Genomic DNA, 24,839 nt, shown 5'->3' with positions numbered 1-24,839 from the left:
CACACCACCATCTCCCCTTCAAGTTGATGATGCTGGGGAGCTCTGGGGACTCTGTTTCTGGATTTCCCCCAGCTTGGTCTGCCAAATAGGCCTTAAGTTTCCCAGAGCCCTGAATGCTCAGCCAATCAGAGTCTCCAGGCCTCACACCACCCTTTAGTGGGTTTGTGTCTGTGTATAAAGGCTGAGGCCCTAGGCGGTTGGCCCAATGGGTTCAGCCCAACTCAGTGCTGAACTCTCTGTCACAGAGCTGGCCCTGGTCCCTTCCAAGATGCTGTTTTGGCACAACCAGCCAGAGCACCTATGGCCTAGTCCAGGGGAACTGTACCCTGGGCCTACAAGCAGCTTGCTCAGGTAAGGGCCAGATGCCCTTCCCTTGGCCCCCGAGGAAGGCCCTGGTCTGACTTGTGGTGGATGTGATAGGACCATCTGTTTCAAGCCGAAGGGGATGGGCTTCCTGCTCTTGGGTTCCTTTGGAGGTGGGGAAAAGGTCAAATGTACCTGGAGCTTAGTGGGTCCTGGGACATCTCAAAATACCCTGACCATCACCCACTCAGGACGCTTTTGTTGGACATTGACTTGGTATTAGGCAAGCCCTGAGGTTACAAACAGGTAATCTATGGCAGATATTTGTAAGTATTTGGTAGTATCTGGGATGTGCACTTTAAGGGAAGTGTCCCAGAGGCCAGAGGAGCTGGATGAGAGCCCCTTAGGTCCTGGTTGCTGCTGGGGTGCCTGCTATAGGAAACTGGAGGCTCCCTGGAGGGAGGACCTGACAGGGAGAGTCAAAGTCCCATAGAGCAGCAAGCTGGCAGTGCTCTCCTCTCCCTGGCAGGGAGTCCCTGCCCTTGCCCTACCTGAAGCAGGAGGAGTTGCCCAGCATCCCCAGAGAGGAGCCTCCCTGTCTCGCATTCCAGTATGTGCTCTGTGCAGCCACTTCGCCAGCTGTGAAGCAGCAGGAGGAAGCCCTCACCTACCTGAACCAGGGTATGCTGGGCCTGGGAAGAGAGGGGTTAGTGGGGTGGCAAGCTCTGGATACCGGACCCAGGGTGGGCTGGTGTGGTAGGTCCCATCTCTGCTCTAAGAGTGGGGCTCACACATCCACTTAATCTCTCCCAGGCCAGTCCTATGAGGTGCAAATGCTCTGCAGCTCCAAGCTGGGTGATGCCACCCAGTGGCCCCGGCTTCTGAAGGTAAGTGCATCCCCTCCCAGAACTGGCAAAGGCTGGGTGTGACTGTCCCTCTGGGCAGGAAGCCAGTGTCATCGCTGTGATGTCATTGTCAAGTAGAACCCTCACAAGTCTACCTTTTCGTTTGACCTTCAAAGGTGTGGGTAGGAATCATTGAGGAAACAGGCACAGAGAGGTTAAGTATTTTTCTCAAGGACAAAGAGCCAGTAAGTAACAGAACCAAGATTTAGAAATTTACATAGTGTTATTCACACACATGATTCCTTTTCTCAGAAAAATCATTCATTGCCAGAAACTGTTCACTGAGCTAGGGATTCAACAGTAAAGAGACAGATGTAGTTCCCTTCTCGGGGCGGGGGGGGGGCTTGCATTCCACTGAGTGAGACAAACATGTAATTTCGCAAATCATGTGCAATTACAAATTGATTTACAAATTGCAAATTGATAAGTGCTGCAAAGAGAAGAAACAGGTAGAATGACTAAGAGTAGGGAAAGTATTAACTCCCCTATTTTACAGATGAGGAAACTGAGGCTCAAGGTCTCTAAGTTACTTCCCTAGTTTCACAGCTTGTGAATGGCAAGTGGGCATCTGGACACAAATCTAGTGATTCTAAATCCTATACCCCCAGGGGGTGGGAGGCAAGGTGGGGGAGGGGATGGAAAGGTTGGCCTACCCCAGGTGTGGGAACTGGTTCCCAAAGGCCCAGGCACCCTCTGACCTATGTGCCGTACCCTCCTGTGCCCACAGAGTGTGGTGCGTGTGGTGTTCCATGACCAGCACCTGCAGTACACGGAGCGGCAGCAGCTGGATGGGTAGAGGTGGAGTTGGCCTGGGGACCGAATCCTGGACATTGGTGAATGGGGAGGAACCAAGGACCCTTTAGGGCTACTGTCTGGCTTGGAAGCCCTTATGGATGGGGAGGGCTGAGACTTACTACCTGTTTGGAAGCTATGCCTGCAGATGTGCCACTGTCCGTGGGGGTAATAGAACCCCAAATGCTGCCCTCACAACTCAACATGGTGGAGTTTCTTTGGGACCCAACCAAGAGGATCTCCCTCTTCCTACAGGTGAGTCTGAAGGTGGGACTGGGACGAGGCCAGAGGTCAGATAAGGGCGGCAGCACCCTAGGTGGGAAAGAAATGTGAGTTTGGGTAAGGGTGAGGGGACAGTAAGAATGAATCACTTCCAGAAAGTACTTTGAGGAAGAAATATGTATAAGATCTACAGCCATGCCATCCTGAACATGCCTGATCTCGTCTGATCTCGTGATCTCGGAAGCTAAGCAAGGTGGTGGGGCCTGGTTAGCACTTGGATGGGAGACCACTTAGGAAGACCAGGTGCTGTAGGTGTTAAAAAAAAAAAAGAAATATGGATAGGTGTTTATTGAATCTCACCATAGGGAAGACTCGTTAAACATTATAGCAATGGAAGAAACTACAAAACCCAGGACACAACTTAGCTTCCTAAAAAGTAATGGTATGCAATACATAGGCAAAATCAAAATTAAAAGGAGACCAAATGGGAAAAATAGTTGCTACATATAATGTGTTATATCCTTAATATATAAAAAGTTCTTATAAATCAATAAGAAAACAAAACAAATGAAAGCCCAATAGAAAAATAGGCAAAGGATATAAGCAGACAATTTATATAAGAAGGATATAAATTGTCAATAAATGTAGACAGTTTAACCTCATAAAATACTAATTAAAATTTCATGTACGTAACTGGCAAAGACTTTAAAAAACTATTATTGGTAAGGTTTGGGGAAACAGACACCCTCAAATCCTGAGAATGCAGATTGGTGCACCTATTCTGTAGGTAGGGTGGCACTTGGGCAAAATTTATTAAATTTAATGTTCATACTTTTTAACCAAGTAGTTCTACTTCAAGGAATTTATCCTATAAAAGATTTTAAACAATTAAAATGCCCATCAGAAGGGGATCAACTTTTAAATAAGTATTAGTACAGGCTCACAATGGTGGTTATGTAGCCATCGAAATTATGTCTCAGTTCATGACAAGAGAAACTGCTTTCCTATAAGTAAGAAAAGGCAGAATACAAACTTGTATTTAAAGTTTGATTTCTAGTTTGTAAAAATAAAAATGTGTGTATACACAAGTCTTTTTTCCTTTTTCTTGCCCAGAGAAAAGATAGGAAGAGACAATAATTGAATGTTAATAGTGCTATATATCTGAGGGATGGAGTGATGGGAGAGTCCTGTGCTTATATTTTTATAAATATCTTTATTTTTTCAGTGTTCTCCACATTTTCTACATTGAATAGATTTCCCTTTATAATCAACCACCTTGTTCTTTTTTTGAGTGCCCACCATTGTCTAAGCACCTGGGTTAGGAGTCAAACAGATGGCACAATTTCAGTTCTACCACTTCCTTGCATGGACCTTGCTCAGGTCAAATAATCTCTGTGAGCCTTAGTTTCTCCACCTGTAAAGTTAGATCCTTTAACTGTTCTTCAGAGGATTGTGGGAGGGCTGTATTGGGCGGTGGATGTGAACAGAGAGGAAGACCTCGCTTGCCCTTGGAATTCTGGTGCCAGGCAGAACACAGAGCCTGCAGGCCATGTGGGACGCAGGCCAAGAAAGCTTCTTGGAATAGATTGCTAGATTTTGCAAATGAAATACAGAACACTTAGTTAAATTTGAATTTAAAATAATTTTTTTTTAGTATATCTCATGTAATACTTGGGACACACTTATACTAAAAAAGTATTTGTTGCTTACCTGAAATGCAAATTTAACTAGTCATCTTGTATTTTAACTGGCAACCCTACCCTAGAATGGGATGTCTTGGCTCAGATGTGAGCAGAGAGAACTTTCCAGGTAGAAGATTCTAGGGAGAACTCTGCAGGTGTGTTGGGGTCATAGGCTGGCTCATTGGGACAGTGGGGTTCAGTGGTGGGGGAGAAGCAGCCATGCAGAAAAGCTTGGCTTGACTCTTTAAAATGTTCGAATGTCAGGGTCAGGAACTTTGCTTATCATCCCATAACCTTGTGGAGCCACTGAAGGATTTCGAACAAGCGAAAGAAGTTACACTTTAAGAATAGACACTGCTTGGGGATGGAAAGTGACTGACAGGTGACAGGCAGGTAAGGGGTTTTAGTTGGAATCCCTAAAATGTGAGTGGGACCTGGAGTCACCCTGCTTTCTCTTTACTTCTCCACCTCAGGTTCACTGCATCAGCACTGAGTTCACTCCTCGGAAAAAAGGTGGAGAGAAAGGTGTCCCCTTTCACCTCCAAGTTGACACTTTCAAACCCGGTGACAAGGAGCTTCCGCCTGAACACCTGCATTCAGCGGGCTGCCTCATCAAGGTGTTTAAGGTACAGGCAGCACCGGAGCCCTTCTCCCCTCCCTCTCAGGGCTGTCACCCTGCCTTACCGGCTGTGCGGATGCTTTGCTGTAGACCCTCAGCCTGTGGTCCTGTCTCTGGGACTCTTTCCTTCTCTGTACACAGAGGGATGGGGCTTGATCTCTTTCTTAGAGCCCTTTCTGTAATGAGAAGTGAGCAGGTAAAGAGGGTGCCTCTGAGATTTCCTTCTCTCCCTTCTGTAGCCCAAAGGGGCTGACCGGAAACTGAAAACTGACCAGGAGATTGAGAAAAAGCCCTTGCATGAGAGAGACAAGTATCAGACTGCCTGTGAGAGCACCGTCTTCAGGGAGATGTATGTGTTAGGGTGGTGGGGGCAGGAGGGGAGATTTGGAGAAAAGATCTTCATTGTACACCTGGGGAAATTGAGGCCTCAAGGGCTGTGACTGCTCCAGGATCATCATAGCCCCCAGTGATTCCACCTGTTTCTTTGAAAGGACAAACCGCACTATTGTTCAAGACTTCTAGGAGCTGACGCCTTCCAGGCTGCCTCTGCTGTGTCCTGCCATCACTCCCACCTCATTTCTGCTCCCTCTGCCTGGAGACCCTCCCTTCCTGGTGCTGCTTCTGGCTAGGTCCTCCAGGAAGCCTGTCCCAACTCCCCAGGCAGACCAGCAGGTTAGTTCACTCTCCTGTTGTGTGGAACCTTGGTCTGCTTGTCAGACACTCTAGGGCAGGGACCAAGTCTAGCCCAAGGCAGGCCCCTTGTCAGCTCTTAATAGACAGATGGAGGAAGGTGAGGGAACAGCCACCGCCACCCTTGGACTGTCCAGGCCCGCCTTACTGTTTGTTTGCCCACAGTGCTCACCGTGGCCAGAACCTAGCGCAGGGTCCTACCAACCCCTCAGCCCTCTGACTTCCCCCGACTCTTGCAAGTTCCTGTCCCCAGAGAGGTGAGTGGGGATGAGCAACTTCTCAGTCCTAAAGGGTGAGAATGAAGAGCTCCTCAGCTCATGCACTGGGGGAGAAGCAAAGCTGAGGGGTGCAGCTGAGGCAGGGAAAGAGGCTCAGCCCTGTGCCTCTGGGGAACGTGTGAGTGACTTTGGCAAGCTCTGCCTCCCAGGGCAGGCCTGGGGGAGGGTGCGTGGGGCGGGAGACTGGCTGCACTGCTCCGCAGAGCCCCTGACTCTCTGCTTCCCCATAGGCTCTGCTGCTCACCATCATTCGTGTTGGACACCTTGGTGGGCACCGCAGCTGAGGTGAGTTTCCTTTCCAACCCCACCACCCACTACTATCCCAGAGCCTTCTCAACATCTTCATCTTACTCTCCAGAGTAGTGGCCCTGCTCCCTGGTGGACAGATGTGGTATGGCCACAGGTTGCAAAACTTCTCTGTTAGGACCAGGCACTTCCCACCAGCAAAATGAGTCTCCCCTCTCAGACTTGGGGCTCCTAAGGGCAGAGGCTGTGTTTCCCCTCCTCCTCGTTCTCAGTCCGTGGGTCTGGGGTGTTATCCCAGCCTCCCTCTTATGCCTCAGGATCTGAACTCAGGAGCCTCCATCCTAGAGACGCGGCAGTGGTTGCATCGGCACCGGTTCTCCAGCTACTGCTGGATGCTAGCCAATTTCACTGGTGAGTTTGGGGTCTGGCAGGAACCAGACTTGTAGGGGACTGAGGGTGGGATACTTAGGCAGGAGGCCTGTTTCTGTCCTGGCTTGTTGTGCGCCCTTCAAATAACTTTTTATTTAAGACTAAGAGTTGCTAGGCACCATGCTTGCTAAACTCTCTTCTCTTATATTATTATCCCATATACTACCCCCGTGAGGACAGAGCTCCAAGAGGTTAAATAATGATGGTCAGATTTGAATCCAAATCTGACTCTCAGGTTTGGACATACTAGGGTTACTAATGTTGGACTGTGTCCCTGGCCACCTTTGATCCCAGGCCTCTTCCTCCCAAATCTGACCTTGTCTGATTCTGCAGGCACTGATTTGCTGAAGCTTACCTGCCGGGACCTTTACCAGATCTGTGGGGCTGCCGACGGGATCCACCTTTTCGACACTCTTAGAGCCAGGTGCTGGACACTGCCAACCAGATCCCCTTTCCCACTATAGTGGCACCTACCAACTCAGCTAGCAGTAATGTTTCATAGAATGTTCAAGCCAGAAGTCACCTTCAAGACCTCTTATTCTACTCCCTCATTTTACAGAGGAAGAAACTCAGGCCCAAGAAGGACACTGACTTGCCTGAGGTCACAGAACAAGGCTGGCAGGGCTGGATTAAAAACTTAGGCTCCTGTGACCTTTTTTTCTGTGGCCATCCCCTCTACAGCACTCAACTTCGGGGGACAGAGATGGATTTTTGTCATCTTCTCTCTCTCAGCATTCATTAAATGCCTAAGAAAGAGGCGGGGTCTCTCCCAGGGATGGGGGCTCTAAGTGGGAGCTGTTAGTTCAGGTGTGAAGGGCTGATACGTTGACTGTTTCCCTGGCCCAGGCCCATACGTCACTGGCTTTCTATGTGGCTCAGGCAGCATCTAGGCAAGAGAACGAGGTTCCTAAGAACCTTGACTCAGGTGAGGTTCTGGCCTCTCTCCCCGGAAGACAAGAAATTCAGGTGTGACTGCGTGAAACCTCTTCTGGCCTGGAAAGTGATGCTCCACCATTTCTGGGACCCATGATGTCCTCCCTGGCATTCCCCTGTCTTCCATGACCAGATGAGTCCTTTCCTTCCAGGACGTCTCCCTGGGTTTATTCTCCTATGTTCTACAACCTAACCCCATCTGATTTTGTCATTCTATTAGTAGTGGGATTAGAACATTGTAACCTTATCATACTTGGGTTTCAGTCTTTTATATGTAGATGTCCCATCCCCTCTTTTCAACTTGGGGCTCCCCTCAGTCTGAGAACTCCCCAAAGGTGAGGAATAAGAAGTGAAAACTAAGTGGATTTGTCTTTTTCCTTCTCTCTCTCCCCTCACCCCACTCCCTATGAGGCTGTCACCATGCCCTCTCGTCCTCCTGGTATCAGAGGCTCCCTCTGGACGCCCCCCACCCCACCGACCCCTGCCCCTGTGCTACCTGCACCCTAGGCTTTTATCAAGAGATTTCTCTGGGTGAACTCAGTGCAGTAGGGCTAATGGGGAAACTGGCAGAGCTCTTGGCCCTCCCAGCTAATCAGATCCACTGCCTCTTCCACCAGGGCCCTGGGGGCATCCTCATTTTCAAAGACCACGTAAAGGGAAAGTAGTTCCCTGTAAGGCCCCACAAAGGCCTGAACACTTGTTTCCCTCTCCCTGCCCTGGTTCTCTTTGGCTCTAAGAACTGAACTGTCTTAGTGACACCTTCCTTGCAGGTGGTTCAGAATCTTAAGGATGAATTGTACTCTGTGGCTGTGGTGAAGAAAGGTAGGGGTTTTAGAGGGAGATGCCAGCTTTGTGTCAAAAGGACAGAGATTCATATAGCTGAAAGACAGCTATTTATTGCTCAGGAAAAACGTGACTGAATAAATGTATTCTCGTGAAGGAAAAAAATGCCCGCTTCTCTTCAGGAATTTATTAAGGCTCCCTCTCTCTCCCACCTCACCTAACCTGCAATATACACTGCAGAAGGGCAGGTGCTTGCTGACCAGTCACTTTGTTCTGGTTATTTGGAGGGCCCGCTACACTGCAGGCGGCTTCCCAAACAGGTGGATTCGAGGTGGGGGTTGAAAGAACACGGGTGTGGCAGATGCAATGCAGGCCTTTTGGAGGTTCTGGAGCAGCACAGTAGTGGTGGTTGGGGGCCAGTCTCATCCTAGTGGTACCCTTTTTACTTCTTTCATTGCAGAATCCAGATGGCTACTACCTGGTTCTGACCTAGGCCCAGGAGTACCCTGCTGCAAGAGGAAACTGATGCCAGCCTGGTTCTCTGGGGCCATATTCACCAGAAGCCTTGGTGAAGCACTCGCTGCTTCACCAGGTTCTAGGTAAAGAGCCAAAATGTCATGTGCCCTTCCCCTGGGAGGGAAACAGCCCTCAGGCTCTTCTTTTCTCTGCTCAGCAACAGTTGTTGGAACCAAGGACACTGCCTCCCAAGCTGAGCTGAGCTGGCCAGGCCTGGGAGGCAAAAAATCTGGCAATAAGGATAAGGAGCTTTGGCCCCAAGAAATGTTGCTGAACTGAGTGCATTAACTCGTGTTTAAAATTTTACTCACCCCTTCCTTTTTGTAAATTAAATTTAAAAAGGTATATATATTTAATGCTTGTTCAGTTTTCTTGGCATTATGGTCCTCTTGGAGAAATGTCCTTTGGTTAAACTACAGACTAGAGCAAGGGACAGAATCTGGGAGAGAGGAATAAATAAATCTGGCTGGATATTTTTTCAATTACTTTAGGCAAAAACTATTCACTAAAACCTCTAAGAGACCATTCAACTATCAAATCACTGTGCTTATTTAAAACTGCAGTTCTAGACGTTTGGAAAATACTGTAGCTATTCTTGAACACTGAGGCTACGGAGTGTTATTTAATTAAAAATGTAGTTGAATTTATTAATGTTTTAATTTTTAGGTCTTAAGAAATCTTTCCCTATATTAAGATCATAAATATTTTTCAAAGTTTAATGTTTTCATTTCACTTTTAATCCACCTAAAACTCATTTTTTTGTGTGTATCTCTTCTTCCTTGTAGAAAACCATTTTTATACTAAGTGCTTTTGAAACAGATATGTGACAATGGGACATATCTTATTCTGCTTATTTTTCATTCCCTCCCATTATCATAAAAAATTTCAAACATATTGAAGAGGGTAAACCCATATGCATGGGGTAGAAAACAAGCCAAGGCACACTGTTAAAGATATCTGCTTAATTCCTTATTGATCATTTACTGATCACCTTTGGTGAGTCTTAAACCAGGTGGCCTCCGGCTAGGGAAGGTAGGAAGGAAGAAGGCTCTGAACACTGGTTGAACTGATTAACAATGGATGAGGAAGGGCAAGTCTGCTTATCTTGGAAGACCTAGACGGTGCCTCCCCTCAATGTCCAGGGCTGACTCTCAACATTGAGCAGAGTCATGGACAACTGAGCAGGCACCCACTTGCACCCGTAGAAGAAACCATGTTGGCCCCAGACGAGACCAATCCAGACCAAGCCTTTACCTCCTGCAGGATGACTGGATTTCATGTGGGGCCTGTGATTACACAGGGCTCCCCGAGAGTGTCTCACTGCACAGTAGATACTCTGAGATTTTAATTTAGGTTGTAGATGTGCCTCCACTGCTCATCTCCACTAAAAGGATAACGGACCTCATTGTATTAATCTTTGTGTTACCTCTCAACCTAGGAGCCTCTGGCACACACTAGACACTGAAATATTTGCTGAAATGAAAGGAATAAAAGCAGGTAACATGTGTTTATGATGTTCCATTATTACCTCTTTCAATTATCACAACTCTAAAGTGAGTACTGTTACCTCCACTTTAACAACGAGAACTGAGACAGAGGGTCCTAAGGGTGAAAGCCAGGTAATCTGACTTGGGAGCTTGTGTGTTTAACCATTACTCTACTCTGTCTTCACTCTTTCCTAGTAGAGGGAAGGGTGATGCTCTGCACAGATAAGGGACTCAGGTTGAATTGTTATTTTCGAATTAAGATAAAAAGTTTTAGAAACTCTGATTATGTTGTCTTCTGTTTTTCTTAGAGAAGTAGAGTTTGGGGTATTAAATGAAGGCTACTAAAAAGGTATTAAATAAAGGCTATTAAATAATAAACAAATAAAGGTTATTAAAGGATATTAAAAAAATATAAGGATGTCAAAAAGAAGCCCCTTCATTCGGCCTCAGAAGCCTTTGCAGTTCTAGGTTTCAGGGAAGTTAAATCACAGCTCCAAGTCAGGCTATTTCTGCAGCAAAATGAAAAGTCTTCACAGCTTATTTCTTTTAATTACATCATAAACAAAATTAGAACATACAGGAAACAATAATAGTTACATAACAATTTACTTTATATATTTATATATAAAAACATTTTTTTTTTTAAGTCCAAAGATTTTAAAGCAAAAGGAATCCTCTACTGCCACCTTGGATTTTATGTTAAATAACCCTCCCTCCCCCACAATCTCAAGCGCCAAAAGTATTGGGTGGAAACACAGTCACATGGACAGGTAGTGGAACCTGGTGTTAAGTCACCATGTAGGGACTGTGTTGGCCCCAGGGACTGGCTAAGCTTTGGACAGGCCTGGTGGAGAAACAGTAAGCAGCAGCTCCCACACACTGAAGCACTCCAGGATAGGCCAAAAGGCTAGGGAAGGCTTAGGCCAGACAGCAGATGTTTGGGATCAGACCCTGCCAGTCAACCATCCACTGCATATTACCCCCTCAGGGCCTGGGATGGGGGTGTGGTGATATAGGGATGAAAGAGACTGGTTTGAAGACAAAAATTTCTCCCACAGCACCATTCACCCATTCATCTCTGTCCCCGAGCAGAGTTTGATGGGCAGGGTGTCCTCACAGTTCTCTGAGCTCTGCACAAGCCATGTTTCTCAGGTCTGTGCTCTCAGGGTCACTGGAAGGTGGGCAAAGGTGAGGAGCTGAGCAGTTAGGAAATGCCCAAGGCAGGTTACTTGGGAAGAAAAAGGAGGTGGCCAGAGTAGGAGGCATCTGAAGATTGAGTCATAAAACAGAAATGGAGAAAGGCAAAATTAAGAAGTAACCCTCAGTACTGGGCAGCCACAGAGCCTCAGGGGTCAGCTCTGAGAGATGCAGCATGGTGAGAAAATACACAGGTGGCTTCTGATGAGCCCCACCCCACAGATCTTAGAGGTTAGTCTGTAATTTTGGGGTAGGATGAGAAGGGAAGTAAGATTAGAAATCTTAGGCTTGCTTCTTTCTGCATGTGTTAGAAATTAACAGTCATTAGAGAAGTATAGATAAGAAATTATTCTTAAGGGAAGGAGAAAACTGTTGTAAACCCAAGAAAGTAGCAGCAAAGGTTTCACTTATTATAGATCTATTATATAGCACTAGGAAAGAAAAATCATTCTTTTTTGGTGGTGGTGGTGGTGAGATAAATTAATCAAACCACACCAGTTAGAGCCTCCTTTTCAAGTTAGGATTTTCTAAGACTTTAAGGTCTCATTCACTAGTGTCGTTAAAAAAAAAAAAAAAGAAAAAGAAAAAGAAAAGAAACAAAATAGAATGATGATTTCAGGCGCTGAGGAAGGTTAAGCTAAGGTAAGAAACATACGTGTGAGAGCAGCAGTATGGTACAGATTCAAATTAAAAAGAAATAGTAGTTAGTAGTAAGAGACAACAACAAGTGAAACTTAGTGGCACAAAGTTTTCTCCTTCCACTTTAATAAAAGACATTGCTCCAAAGATTTCCCTATGTTCTTGGGGTCTGGCAGAAGAGAAAAAGTATGCGTCTGGGCCTTTCTTCTCCCATCTCTTGAGCTGGGAATTTGCATTTACTGCCTACTTTCCCTCACCCTGGTGAAAACCATGCCCAGAAGAGGCTTGGAAGCATTGGTGCTTCTTTCAGTGGTGCCGGTCCCCATCAAGATGACTCTGTGGAAAGAAGAAGCCCTCCTTGCCAGTAAGAAGGGCATGGAGTTCAACAGATGGAGAGGAAAGTAAATTTACTCACTTGTGAAGCAGCTGTTTCTATATGTTCAGGACAGATGCTTATACCTGAAGCAAAGCACCCCAGTTCCAGAACTGATTTCTCTTTCATTTTGAATCTCACCTACCATTTCCCCACCCCAATTCTTCAAAACAAGACACTGAAAAACATAGAAAATAGACAGGGTCAGTTGATACAGTTTTGGGTGCTCACAGTTCTTCTTCCTGAAGGGCGGTGAACCACCCTGGCTGAGGAAGCGCTGAGACTCAACAGCTGGGAACCAAACTCTACCAATGGCTTACTCAAAACACACATGAAGCAGAGATGGAAGAAGTGCACTATGGAATTTCTCTCAACATCCCAGATGTGAGCTCATCCAACAAATTTTTTTTTTTTTCTGCCGAAAATTAAGTGTAACTCTCTTGGGCTCCAAAGATTTACTAAGACTGAGAGGTTGTTATTAACTTTCCTAAGGATCAAAGGCTTCAGAAATGCACAACTGATGTTCCCAAGAATAAAAATGGACAAAACAGGTAGACTTGCCTTGAGTGGGGAGCTGCAGAAGCCCTTTGTGAAGAAAACTCATTTGTCTCAAATGGTAGTTTCTGGTAGGTAGAAAGTTTGTCCCAAGTGAGAAGGCAAGGTTAGAGCAGCATGTTCTTTGCTAGAGAACCAAGATGTTATGTTAGGGCATCTAGATGTAGCAAATACAGCCACATTTTATTCTCAAATTACCTGGATTAATTATATACTATTGACATGGTCTTTAACAGCTTTCTGTATCTTCCAATCTTACAATTAAAATTTATGATCGAAATAAAGGTGAAGAAAGGCTGAGGACTCCATATTTCCCCTCACCCTCCTGCTGCCTTAGGGCTCTTTGGTCTTAGATCATTATAAGGGGGAGGGTTCTGCCTCAAGACCTCCAACCAAACATGCTACACCTTTTCTCAAACAAAACTTAGCTAATTCACATAACCTGGGTCTGAGATGGTTAAAGATCCCAGAAATGGTGGGTAGATAGAGAAGGCAATTTTATTATAAAATGTTCTGGAAGCTCAAAGCATACTACTGAGTCTGTGAGCCAGGCTGCACAATGGGGATAGAAACCTATCCTTAAATCATGCACACAAGCAGGGAAAAGAAAGAACAGATCAATTTCCTCTCACTGGTAGAGACTGTCATGAGCAGTCTGTGACTTTCAGCACGATAAATAGTAAATAGCCAAGGGCCTGCAACCATGATCAGCAAGTATTCCTCTTCTCCCCAAAACAACACTGTCACCTAAGGGAATGCTGCCCACACAGGCAGGCAGGAAACCACCCTCCTCTTTCCAGTGGCACTATCACACTTCCTAACAACCTCAAACCAAGGCAGGTTCCATTGCATACTTTGTTTAGCCCTCCACGGCATTAGTGAGCTTTCAAACCAGTAACAATGCATTTTACAAGGCAATTAGAAGAAATATAAGAACTTGACTGCTGCAGCAGTATATCCATATTGAACTGTTCAGTTTGGAAAGCCTAAAATCAAGCATCATAAAAATATTTACCAGGTTTCTTTCCAAAATGTGTGATATCAGGAATATGTAAAATTTCTGACTTATATGTCTGCTAAGTCAACTTAATGTGGAAATTCACAAAAACCATTTAAGAAATACTTTTACATCCACTAAACAGCAGAAAACTCTTTTTACATAAAGTACAATGTGCTTTTATATTCCAAATATTGGAAAATAGGATGAAGCCAGATCCCCTTACTGCTCGTACCCAAGTTTGATTTCAACTTCAGTAAGCAAAAGTCAAAGACCACCCAGTAAAAAATGGCTTGAGCCACCTGACAGTCACTGGATTCAAGGCTGCCCAGGACAGTTTGCCTAGATCAGGCAAGGACCCAAAGAGGAAGCTAACCTGGAGACATATGAAAAAGAATCAGCAGCATCAATGGGAATGAGATGGAAGCTTTAAACAGATGGGTACAGAAGGGAAATGGGAGAAGTCAATTAAAAAAAAAAAAGCTGGAATCACCTTGATGGGACCAATGAAGAGGATGTAAAAGATGTCTACGTAGTAAACGATGCTGAAAAATATAAGGGGAAAAGGCTGCTTGGAGAAGAGATGATCTGGAAGTTTAATAACTTTCTCCAGAGACACTGAAGTAATTCCTCATGGCTATCTGCAGGTTTACAGCAATAGCCTTGAGGGTACATTCTTACTTCTCCCAAACCTCTTCTCTCTGTTCGTGCTGCATTTTTTCATAAGGCATACTGTGGAGGGGATCTGGACTCAGACAAATCGAACAATAAGCTTTTCCTAAGGAAAAGTTTTCCTACACCTGTGAAGCCTTACTGAATTTTCAAAAAATTTCCCTGATGTTGAAATAGAAAGCATGATGTTCAGATGACAGGACCCTTTCCACCTGACCAAAACTTACCATGTTCTGGGTTCTCAAAGTCCTGGTACATTTCATCAGCTGGCGTAGGCTGCAGATTGGCATAAAAAACTATATTTCATTCCAAGTTTGATGGGCCTGAAGTTTTCCTGAGAAAGGAACAAAGCTCCTGCCTGACCATACACAAGCCAGTGCTACACACTCCAGGGACTTTATGCTCTCACTCCACTCTGTTCTCAGCCCAGAGAGACAGGGATCACCTGGGCCAAGTCCATGAGGACCTGCACATGGGTACGCTCTTTGAGTAGAGAAACAGCATTTCCAGGATTTTAAAGTACTAATGAGTAGGTTCTTTTAAATTTACATATTTTTTCAAGTGAAGAAATGCCTTAATAGCCTCGACTATTGGGCAATTCAAATCAACAGTCACTAATCAATCAATCGGGGTTTTATGGTCAATTTGTTCAAACACAATGTATATAAAAAAAACCTATCTGTTAGAGTGGATGACCCCTAAATGTTTCTATTTTTAGTTTTATTTGAACGAGTGACCTGGGAATCTGAATACTATGCACTGTATCTGGGAAGTGTATATACTTATATGTGTGGGGTACAGTCAGGAAAGTGAGTCTCACTTTAAAAAGTATATTCCTTACATTGTAATTTGGAAAGAGAATAAAGGGAAAGGGAATTAAAAAATAAGTAATTTGAGCTTTTAAAAGGGCATAATGAAATAGGATTTAAAATAAATGTAACATGCTCAATACTAGTAGATCATACACATTTCTAGGATGCTTTCATGTGACTGCTCGTGAAGAAATAAATCACACTTAACTCTTACACATGTTGGTTGAATCAGTACTTGAAACATAAAACAAGCCTTTCAACAGCCTGAGTCATAAAGAAGGTGATCTAATGTGGACTGCACATTAATGTTCTAAAAGACAAAAAAAAAAGTCATCCTATTAAAAAAATCACAAAAGGTTTCTAACCTCAGGGTTTAGAAACTTGTTTCACTCACCTTACATGATTTTTTTTGTGAGGAAGGGGAAGCTGCTTCTTCAACTCAAGAGTCATGGGCACTGAATACCCTGCCTTCGGCTCTGGTGACCAGGCTAGACAGAGACACTTAACTCCCTATGTCCTCTCAATGTTCTCTTTCTGCTGCCCTAATTTCTTCACCTGGCTACATTTATATTTTATTCATGAGAAGTCTGAAGCACAACAGAGACACGGTTGACAGGTTCTGAAAAGGTTCTGTCTTTTGAGGCAACAATATTAGATATACCGTCAACACTAACATACAGTTGACCAGCTGTTACAGAGTCATTTTGTATCCCTGACAGACTGAAATTGGGAGGGTGCAGGAGGGAGAAACTGATTGGCAAGATGGCGCAGGCCCTTGCAGCATTCCTGCTAAAACAAAACCACCTCACAGACACAAATCAAGGATGCCACTAACCACATCTAGATTTCAGTGAACATATATGTCTGAGCTTTGGGTGGTGGGGGCTTTCAGGCTCAGTTCTGGTTTGTCATTCCACTCTTTACTAATAATGCATTTCTCTCTCCTTATTAAGTTAGTGGAGTTTTGACGGTAGGGAAAATGTGCATGGGACATACTGGGCACATCATGCGTAATATCACATATCACAAGATACAACAGAAACCAAAAGGCAAAGTTTACTTTCTTCAAAATAGTTTTAGCTATATTTCTTCTCATAACTTTTCTTGGTTTTGTAAGTTTCCCTTCAGATTGGCAAAGATTCAGGCAGGGCCCCCTAATGGTAAAATTTAGAATTAAAAAAATATTTATTGATAATGTCTCTTTTAAAAATGTTTGGTAACCCCAACTAATCATCCAAAATGCAAACTGTAAACACAATAACAGCAAAAGAGTAACACTTGAGTGTGAGTAAGCAGACTATGAACAGGTGACAGACTGAGCAAGAATGTAGGAGGGAGCAACAGAGAACGAAAGACAGGTGTACAAGTGTGCTAAAGAGAGTGACAATTTGAGTGAATAAGTAATCATATTTGCACCACAGCGATTTCAACAAAACTATTTAGGAAACCTCTGGGCCAAACACTAAAAAAGGAGGAAGAATGAACGAGCCTTCTTTGTGAGCATGCTCGGCATGTTGGCATGGGAACGAGGAAGCACAGAAGCTCTGTAGTCATCTCACAATGGATGGCTACCATTTATAGAATGCAAAGAAATTCTCTTTCTGGTCCCTGGATACAACACATATTGTTTTTCTATGCTTTCCTTGACCCTGGAGAACTGCAGTTGCTGTTCTAAAATCGCCAAAGAAACCCCTTAACAAAATAAAGAAACCACAGTAGCAGTAACACTGGGTTTGCTGGAATGCCCTCTTCCCTCTACCTTGTCTATGATTTTCTTCCAGGCACGTCCAACAGGAATGGTTAAGTTTTACCAATCCACTTGATAAAGCCAGCATGAACTTCAGTCCTGTGGTCACAGAGCTAGAGTGGGTGGGGGTGAGGGTGGGTACATGTATGTATGTGTGGCTCTGGGGATTTGGATGCTGCCCTCACTTTGTAACTCTTGCCCAGAACACTGGGGTTGCTTCCACTGGAGACTCCACGGTAACTCTAGAAGTGTCATTAAATACTCAGTTCGCCAAGGTTGAACACTTCCAATGTCATAGGATGATGCAGCATCTGCAGAAGCGCTGTCTGCTGCCCCCTACTGATGGGGGTGGAGTGACAGGTGCGAAGTAGGCGTGGACTTTAATATTGGGTAAATGGGTCTGAAACAAGACAGAAACATTACTGAGAGAGGGCTAAAACAGAAAGAGCAACATTGCTTTTCAGAGAAAACACTGAGGGGCTAAGCGGCCATTAAAGCAGGGCAGAGGCTGAGCACTAGCAGCCAGGATGTTGAGGCCTGGGTTCTACTCTGTACCATCCCACTTTACTCTAAATGACCAAATCAGCTCACATAATTTTGGTACCTGCTTCCATAATAAAACTGGGGAAAAACTTCATACCAATCTCTTAACCTGTCCCAAAGGAGATTCCTGATTTGATTCTCATGGTTGGATGAAACTGTATAAGCTCAAAATAATAATTTTTTCCAAGTCATTGGTGGACAATGTTTCTTCTGATATTTAAAAACCTTATTATGCCTCTAGTTTTTACTATGTAAACAGTTTCTGAATTCCTACTGTGTCGTGGCACTGTGCTAGTTATATAAGAGCAGTACAAAGATGGTCAAGATGGAGAGCCTGCTCTTTGGAAACTTACAGTCTAGACATGTACATAAACAGCTAAATTAAAGTGGAAAAGTGTGAAGTGACTTGAAGAACAGATAAAGACTCCTGAAGAGATGGAAGAGATTCCTTACAGCCAGAAATCCTAGTAGAAGTAGGCCACAGAAGACTGGTTGATCTGTCTCTCTCTTTAGGTTCAGAAGAAATATGGCTGCAAGGACATTCCATTGCAGTTATGCTCTGAGTCCTCTAGGTCTCATGGGAGAGGAGGAACTGAGGCCAACTGAAAATAAAGATGAGGTTTGGTGCTCCTTTAAGTGTTCCGATGCCATATGGCCAACATGGATTTTTCAGAGGTTGGTTGTAAGGGCCTAACTAAGCACAGTGCCTTTCCCACAGCAAGTGTGATACCGATGTTCCAATAAATGTCTATTGACTGAATAGTTTAACACAGATTTAGCCAGCCTTTTATAACCTGTATTCTAGTTGTTTGGCTACGCACAGGTCTCTCTATTATGGAGGGTGGGGCGAAAAGAAAAGGGAAAAACTACTTGATCCATTTGTTGTCTTAAAAAATAAGGACCTTCTTGATGTGAAAGGAAATACAAATTCAATTCTTAAATCCTATTTAATGAAATATGTTCTTTATGTTATTCCTTTCTTTCCTCTAGAACCAAAATCTGGCATATGCTTTTGACTCTGGGCACGTTAAGAAGCTCTGGACATTACTGGAGAAACTGCTGGGAGGAGACTTATTTTTCTTCCCTTTGGTGTATATTTTCCTACTAAATTTTCCATCTGGAACAAGAGATTAAAAACTTTCTACCTTTAGGTTTGCTCTCCATTTTTTTTCCTCTTTGCTAAACGTCCAAGTAAATATAAAAATCACAGGAATCTAAATCTAAAAAAAAAAAAAAAAAAAGGGAAGGAGAAAAGGGTGCAGAGAACACTAGAGCTGGAGAGTGGTGTGGCCCTCTTTACCCTGAGTCTCTTGATTCCAGCCCGTGTGATTTGCTGGCAGTCATAGAGTTCTATCCGCTCGAGGCTGTGACAACTCTTCAAGTGCTCCAGGGAAGCATCTGTGATTAGTGGGCAGTTGTCCAGTTCAATCACCTCCAGCTGGTCATGAGCACAGGCCCCATTTCCCAAGTGACGAATTCCATCATCTGTGATCAGCTCACAGTGAGACAGACTCTGCAACCAAATAGAACGAGGAGACTGAAACATCTTATGGCATTCTTCTAGCCAGAGGCCTGTGTACTACCAGAAAGGAGACTTTTCTGGTTTGATTGTGATGTATATGGAACCATTTCTAGATCCATGTGGTAAAATGATGAAAGCAAACTAGTTTCTGGGGTTCTGCTTTTGACAATCAATGACTGACATTTCTGTGTGATTCTGAATATACCCTGTGAATTCATATAATTATTGTGAAATAATTCATAAACAAAATAATATTACCCCCAAGACGTAAATTAATACTTTTCTTCTTTATAGGGACAGTGGGGTTCAAGCTTTTCATGCATAAAAACTTCTAGAATTTGTATTAAATAATGAATACTTGGTACAGGGGTATACCCAGTTAATTAACTAAAGTTGATTCTTACAATTGTCAGGTGTGGTTATCTCTGCACATAAATCTTTTCACTTTATCAATTTTCCTTAAATCCCTGGTTCCTACATGGGAAACTCAGAAGTCTTGACCCAATTTTGGATAGTAATGTGTCACCCAACACACCAAAAATGAACCTAGATACAGAATAGTCAAGCAGAATGCTTTCTCATAGTGTTACTGGAAGCAGTAGCAGAGAACTCCCCTAGTAAAGCCTTGATTGGTTCTGTTTTACAGGAACATTTAATCCCAGGTGAAACTGTATTTTGGGTCATCTTGTCTCCTGGACCTCTGGAAATTTAAGCAACGCTCAGGTTGGAGTGTAATTCATGTGGAAGATAGAACTCATACTTTCCATGTCAGTTTTCAGTCTCCAAATATTGATACAAAAAATATTTAATTTTTCCAGTTCCTATCTGTTTCTCCCTACACGCATGTCTTCCCTTGGTCCTCTGTAAGTTGGCAATTTGGAGAACTATGCTTTCCCAAAATGGTAGCCAAACACCATGAGGAAAGTAAGAGCTGAATTTTTATTAAATCTAATAAACACAAAACTTTCAGAGTCAAACTCACCAATACTTGAAGTCGAGGACAGTGTATAGAAAGTTGGATTAATGTGCTATCTGTTATCTGAAAGAAATACAAAAGTTATTTTACATATAATTCCAAAAACATTCATGGGCCATACCTCATTCTTATATTCCTTATATACCTTATATTCTAGACTGATATTCTAATATCAATGATCAAATAACAGAATCTTGAGGTTGAAATCCCATTGGCTACCTGAATCTATCCTTGAGAACCTATCCTTGAGAACCTATCCAGTCTAGGCTTGAACACATATATTCATCTCCTTTAAACAAGTCTATTGAAGACTGTTTTGTTTTTGAAATGAATGAAAATATGTCTCCTAATAGCGTCTACCCACTGGACTTTGTTCTACCTCCTCAGAACCATCATAGAAAAGATCAGAAGAAGACTTCCATGAAAAAAATTAATGTAGGAACATCCTCAAATTTTTAGATATTTGGCCTGATAACTTGGGTGTCAGTTATCTTCCCAAGGGTGGCAGGAAGAAGCTGCTGGAATGTGGGTTACCTATGAACATTCAGGAAGGAGGAACCCCTGAAGAAAGAACAGTCTCTTACAGTTATCTTAGGACAAAAAGTAAATCAGTACTTCCTCCAAATTCTTCTCAACTCTGGGGTTATTACTATATATTATTTTAATATACATAGCTTCACAGGGGCTAAAAAACAGCAAGGGGGTAGGGAGTGGGGGCAGGCAGGTGTGTGTATATCACTCGGAAGGACTAACAATGGAAAGGACAGTACACTCAATCATGTGCAAGAGATAAATGATGTGAACAAGTTTTAGTTAATAAGAACTAATAGCTGCTAAGCAGTGTTCAGATCAGATAACAATTTAGAAAAAACTGACCTCAATAGTTACCCAAGTATCTTCTTTACTTTTACTATTATAAAAATTCATTGCTCTATCTTCTTTTTAGGAGTCCGTCAAAGCTACTCCCCAATCAACCAATAATCTCGAAGTTCTTAAGACTGGTAACAAAATTATTGATAAGGAGATATCTGGTTAGTTTGCCTGCCTGAAGGGAAGGGTTCCACGAGCTGGGTTTCCAGGGCTAATGATGTCAGGGGTCCAGCAATCAGTTAAGCTACAAAAGAAAAGGTCAGTGCTATATACCAGTGTGAAAGGGCTTTAATTATTTACTAGCGTCCTGTAGGTCTAAGTAAATAGCTTAACATCTTTATGGCCTGTCTGGATCTTCTTTCCTTCCAATGGCAACCATATCAATGGCATGTATTTTCCTAGTTTCTTAACACATATACCAAGAGCACTTCTGTCTGGTATGCCTGGAGGACACCTCAATAAACAGAGAGTCAGCAGTGCTGCCAGGCACTACACTACACTACACTACACTACACTACACTACAGGGAAAGGAAGTGAATGTTCTCATGTGCAAGCTAAGTAAGTTTCTATTGTACTGTATTTCTGAGTAAAAACTACAATCTTACCTGAACACACTCTTCCAAGTCCATCTTTTCAAGCTCATGGCAATTCTATACAAAATATAAAACCAAACATTACAATATAAACATTTTAAAACATGGGAAAAATTTAAGGCCAGAAAACTAAGCAGTAGTATTAAAATAATGAACTCTTAAAAGAGTTTCAGAGTTGGTGTCATTCTAATGTCATTGTCTTATTCCATTAATCACATATTTAAAAAGGCCTCGATGACAGTGAAATTTCTCAATTATGTCACATTTAAAGTATCTAACATCTTACAGGTCCAAGGGACAGTATAATTTTAAATACTATTATTATGTAATGATTTATAAACCACTCCAAGTGTTTCTTCCACAAACTAGGAAGTTCCTGCTTAGTTTATCATATGAAAGTGTGGAAAATAAAGTCTCAGCAGGAGCATCATGCTATCCAATGCATGTCTGCATTTCTAGAGCAGTTTGTATTATATAGGCCTGTGGCTGTGGCATGAGAATGGTCAGGAACAGAGAAGTTCCCCCACATCCCGCATCCTCAATTCTCCTGTCATTCCACATTTTCCTCCTTGGTCACTCTTCTGAAATAAAAATCCTAAACAAAACCTATAGAACCTGAAGAAAATGCTTACCCTGGCCAGAGTGGTAAAGCCTACATCTGTTAGTTGAGAACATCTTGCCACTTCTAATATTCTGTTAAAAAACAAAGTGAAAGTCAAGTCCTTGGTCCCTGAAAACTGTGTTTATTAAAACATCAAGAATTTTAAAAAACCTCCTATTCCCTAAGGACTACATAATAAAGAGTGACATTACTAGCTAAGCAAGTCTGTATACAGATCTTGCCATTCATTTTCATGGAGTCATCATAAGTGGTCCTGTAAATACCACATTTCAGGCTGATACAATCAGAAGAATATAACAGAAGCTTGTAGTTAATGCCAAAATGCATGAGAAATGCATTTAAAAGGCTTCTTGATGGCATACTGCTTACCCCCAGAGGGCAGCCTGCTCCTAGAAAACAAAGGAAATGGAGATAAAATACTCTGTTTCAGTTAATCTGTTGCTAAAGTAAATTATTCTCTTTTCCTATTTTAGGTGTAGGTTCACTCAGATTTAAATAGCTTTTAAAAATGCTATGAAGGGACTAGTTAATTACAGGCCTATCCCAAATATGAAATTCCATACTTATGAAAAAAATACCCTTAAGCTTCCTGCCTCCTCCCACAGCCTTCCAGGGAGGCCCAGTGGAGAGGGGAGCTGAACTTTGGCAGCCACTCTTCTATTTAGAACTGCTAAACACCAACCTAAATACCGACCACAGGACCCAGGAATCAAAAGTAGCTCTTTTCTGTGAAAAGTCTGGTGGCATCTGCATGATGGTATCAAAGAATACTTATACATGTGCTTACAAATTACTTACAGAAGTTGAAAAAAGTAATGCTAAAGTAAAAGAAATCATTATCAACTGACAATTAGAAATGAATGCAGCATCTAACGGAAAAGCATGATCTGACTGAAGCCACCTTGGGTATCACGTTTGAGAGCCTTTCTGTTTTAGCAGTTAAGATAAACTATAAAGGGGGGTGGAGCTGAACATCTTTCTCTTTAAAATGAAAAAAGAACAGGTAATATTTTTAGAGGAATTTGGCTACCTCCTTCGCTCCTGAATAGAACTCTACTCTAAGATTCTGATATTACTAATTTGACCAAAAGTCTATGATCTACTAAGGCATTTTGATACTGTAGGCAAATTTTCTTTCACTAATTATGGCCTATGGCTAGATGATTACAAAAAAAGTTTTAATGAAGTTTTACTGGTTTAAATGATTATTATATGTAAGATGAATGGTTTCATGAGTTCTGGAGCCAGACTGCCTAGGTTTGAATCCTGCATTTACTAGCTGTGAGACCTTGAACAGGTTACTTGACCTCTCTGTGCTTCAGTCTTCTCATCTATAATATGGAGGTAATAACAATGTTCATGTAGTGTCATGATGATTAAATTAACATTTGTGAATCACTTTGAACAATGGCTAACACATCTAACATGTAAGTACAAAACAAGTTTTAAGAAATAAAACAGGTATACAGGGATCAAAATAGTGTGTTGTGTGCTCTTATAGAATATGGGTTTGAGGCTACAGGCACACTAACACAGCATTCTTAATCTATATTTAGGCAGAGAGGAACCACAGAGAAATAAGGCTTGCTTTAAAAGATCATCAATCAGCACAAAGGAGGTTCCCTTGTATGGCTGTTTTTTGTTTTTTTGTTTTTTTTTTCCCCCTAACGATTCCTTGCTATGTACCTGGCATCATTATTATAAGTGACTATAGGATGGATCTTGAAAAACTTTCTTCAGAAAAGAATTACAGATGCTCCCTTGTGATGGATGGGGTTATGCTCTGATAAATCCATCGTACATTGAAAATATCACTAAGTTGAAATGCTTTTAATCACGTAATCTACCAAACATCATAGCTTAGCCAAGCCTACCTAAAACGTACTCGGAACACTTACAATAGTCTACAAGTGGGCAAAATTATTTAACACAAGTCTATTTTATAATCAAATGTTGAATATATCATGTAATTTATTATGCATATTGCTTTTATACTATGGTAAAGTCAAAGAATCATAAGTTGAACCATTGTAAGCCAGGGACCATTTGTATATGAAAGTATTAATAAAAGAAAATGCCTTTATTTCTTTTCTCAAGTAATATATTAAAATGTTGATTTTTTTTTTTCAAGTACGGATAGTAAGAAGTAGCAAATGGGGGCTATTATCCCTTGACTCAGGCCAATTACATGTAACCAAATGAAGTACAAAATAAGGAGGTGGGTATCTAAAAGGGTAGTGGCCTTGTAGTGTTTACCTTAAAAATTTAAAGATTCTATAGAATAAATATGGGTGAAGAAGGTCTCTGTCCCTCTCCCAAAATTTTGAGCTAAATAAGAAATGTTTACCTAAGCCGTGGGCAGTTCTGACCTAGAGCATTCAGGATGGCATCTGTGATGTTGGAGCAGCCGGAGGCACAGAGGGACTGTAACTTATGGCACCCTCTGCATATAGTAATGAGACCTTCATCTGTGATTTGCTAAAAAAAAAAAATAAAATAAAAAAAACAAGAGCAAAAAAAAACCCCATAGATATTAGTAACTTAGCAGAAGAAAATGAAGGAAAAATGTTACTTCTGTGAAAATAAGTACCAAAAAGAAACATAAGCAGATTTAATATTAATCAGGTAGCAGACCTAAAAGAAAATGAACACATTTTGTTTCTTCCTTCCAGATCCTTCTGATTTAATTTGCAAGAGAATCTGTGCTCATTTTTGGGGTAAAGGAAAGAAGCTATAATGGGTTTCTTTTAACTTAATGGAATTGGGAATAGCACTGCATCATGGTGTAGATTCAATTAAATGATTTTAAAACCTAGCAAACAGATAAAGGCAATA

At 42.4% G+C, this 24,839-nt stretch overlaps 1 protein-coding gene and 1 pseudogene across 4 annotated transcripts in view; one reads left to right on the top strand and one right to left on the bottom strand.

Annotated features, from left to right (window-relative positions):
- Window positions 1-268: 268 nt before the first annotated feature.
- Window positions 269-8,731, top strand: LOC120611202 (transcription factor CP2-like protein 1; annotated as a pseudogene).
- A 1,683-nt stretch (window positions 8,732-10,414) lies between these two features.
- The window catches only part of FBXL20 (F-box and leucine rich repeat protein 20), an 82,786-nt gene continuing 68,361 nt past the window's right edge, over window positions 10,415-24,839 (bottom strand). For all 4 annotated transcript variants that reach the window (XM_039873628.1, XM_039873627.1, XM_039873629.1 and 1 more), the window contains exons 10-15: window positions 24,352-24,482; window positions 22,015-22,075; window positions 21,395-21,439; window positions 19,925-19,981; window positions 18,721-18,933; window positions 10,415-17,277 (exon numbers count right to left, since the gene is read on the bottom strand). In XM_039873628.1, coding sequence (XP_039729562.1) covers window positions 17,170-17,277; window positions 18,721-18,933; window positions 19,925-19,981; window positions 21,395-21,439; window positions 22,015-22,075; window positions 24,352-24,482 — 615 coding nt within the window. In that variant the 3' untranslated portion in view covers window positions 10,415-17,169. The remainder of the gene's footprint in view (window positions 17,278-18,720; window positions 18,934-19,924; window positions 19,982-21,394; window positions 21,440-22,014; window positions 22,076-24,351; window positions 24,483-24,839) is intronic.

The sequence above is a fragment of the Pteropus medius genome, unplaced genomic scaffold (assembly GCF_902729225.1).
Source record: "Pteropus medius unplaced genomic scaffold, Ma_sr-lr_union100, whole genome shotgun sequence".
NCBI classification, from domain to species: Eukaryota; Metazoa; Chordata; class Mammalia; order Chiroptera; family Pteropodidae; genus Pteropus; species Pteropus medius.
Note: the sequence above shows the minus strand (reverse complement) of the source record. Positions and strands in the feature narration are given on the sequence as shown.